The 1,442-nt window shown below is 38.4% G+C and overlaps 1 protein-coding gene across 1 annotated transcript in view; it reads right to left on the bottom strand.

The window, feature by feature from the left end:
• Positions 1-638: 638 nt before the first annotated feature.
• LOC106958919 (vimentin A1-like) overlaps positions 639-1,442 on the bottom strand; it is an 8,669-nt gene continuing 7,865 nt past the window's right edge. The window contains exons 2-4 of the mRNA XM_015051098.1: positions 1,074-1,199; positions 775-992; positions 639-702 (exon numbers count right to left, since the gene is read on the bottom strand). Of these exons, the coding sequence (XP_014906584.1) occupies positions 639-702; positions 775-992; positions 1,074-1,199 (408 nt within the window). The remainder of the gene's footprint in view (positions 703-774; positions 993-1,073; positions 1,200-1,442) is intronic.

Genomic DNA, 1,442 nt, shown 5'->3' with positions numbered 1-1,442 from the left:
TTCAGGCCTTAATGATTACTTTGCCAACAGTTTTTTTTTCCCCAGTTGTGTTGAATTTTTTATTTCTTCATTGTCCTTGCATCTTTCACCAGTTGGTTTAGAGCATACCAGGTGCCTGAAAAAAAAAAAGTCTAGGTTAGGATTCATCGCAACTCAAGAACAAAACAAAACAAATTACAGATTGAATCTATGTTTAACAGTTTTTTCCTTTGTCAAGTGATTGAGAGTCCAAACTGCAGGACGGTAATATTTACCAAAAACACCATTCTAGATAAGATCTGGTGTTTATCAAAGCTGGACTGTTCAACAATTTACCCATTGAAATCTCAGATATTTCAACTCATTTCCACCTCCTGGATGAGATCATTTTCAGTTTTTGACGACTTAACCTCAGTTCCAAGAAAAACCAAAAATATTTTTTCCTTTTGGGTAGAAAATCCAAAATGCCTTACCTGCTCGTCATCAGAGGAGTCTTCATGTTTCCAGAGGTTTGATTCGCCACAAAAGGAAAATATTAAACTTAATATGAGTGTTGATCAAATTCTGATGTTAAAACACACAAATTATAATACTTTTGACCTAAAGAAGGAATAAATACAGTAGTGCTTCTTTAAGCTTCCCTAGGGAGGGATTACAGTTTAACGGGAGCAGCAGTTGCCTTCGTCACTCGGGTTGTCATTGCTGGGCTCAGATGGTTTAAGTCTGCAAAGGAGCACATCAAATATAATTATCAAAACTGTGGGAAACTAGAAAGACGAACTCTGTGTACATTACCTCCTCTCTTCCTTTTCCAGCAGCTCCCTGTAGGTGGCGATCTCCAGATCCAGCGCCATCTTCACTTTCAGCAGGTCCTGGTACTCGTGGAGCTGGACCATGTTGTCCTTCATTTCGTTTTTCTCAGCCTCAAGATCTGTGATGGTTTCCTGAAGGGTTTGAGTCTCTTTCAGGTAGTATTCCTCCATTTCCGTTATCTGGCTCTTCAGGTCCTCATTCTGGGTTGTTCATAATGAAGAGAAGATGATTTCTAAAGAACTTGGTGAGGACAAGGTAAACGTCAGAAATGTCTTGCGTACCGTGGATTTCAGGAAGCTGATATCGCGTTGGTTTTTCTGATTCTGGTTTCTGAGTTCTGTGTTCTCCTGGCGTAACTTCTTCAGGGTTTCATTATTCTTATTTACCGTCTCATCCATCTCCAACATCTGCCGGGATAAATTCATAGGTGACCTGTGGCTTTGATGCCTTTGGAGCTTTAAGAAATTGTTTTCTTAAACATTTTGTTAGAGTGATGCATAAAAGTTGGTTGTCTTGTTTCTGCAGGTGGAATGAGAGGCAGATCTCTTAGTTCTCAAAATAACTGATAAACAGGAATAAAACAACTTTTAATCACTTGTATGTATGAATGTATGCATGTAATATATCAATACTGTTTGATGATTAATTTC

The sequence above is a fragment of the Poecilia latipinna genome, unplaced genomic scaffold (assembly GCF_001443285.1).
Source record: "Poecilia latipinna isolate Pla-1442-1.1 unplaced genomic scaffold, P_latipinna-1.0 Scaffold1031, whole genome shotgun sequence".
NCBI lineage: Eukaryota > Metazoa > Chordata > Actinopteri > Cyprinodontiformes > Poeciliidae > Poecilia > Poecilia latipinna.
The sequence above is the reverse complement of the archived record's forward strand: the minus strand, read 5'-3'. Positions and strand labels throughout refer to the sequence as shown.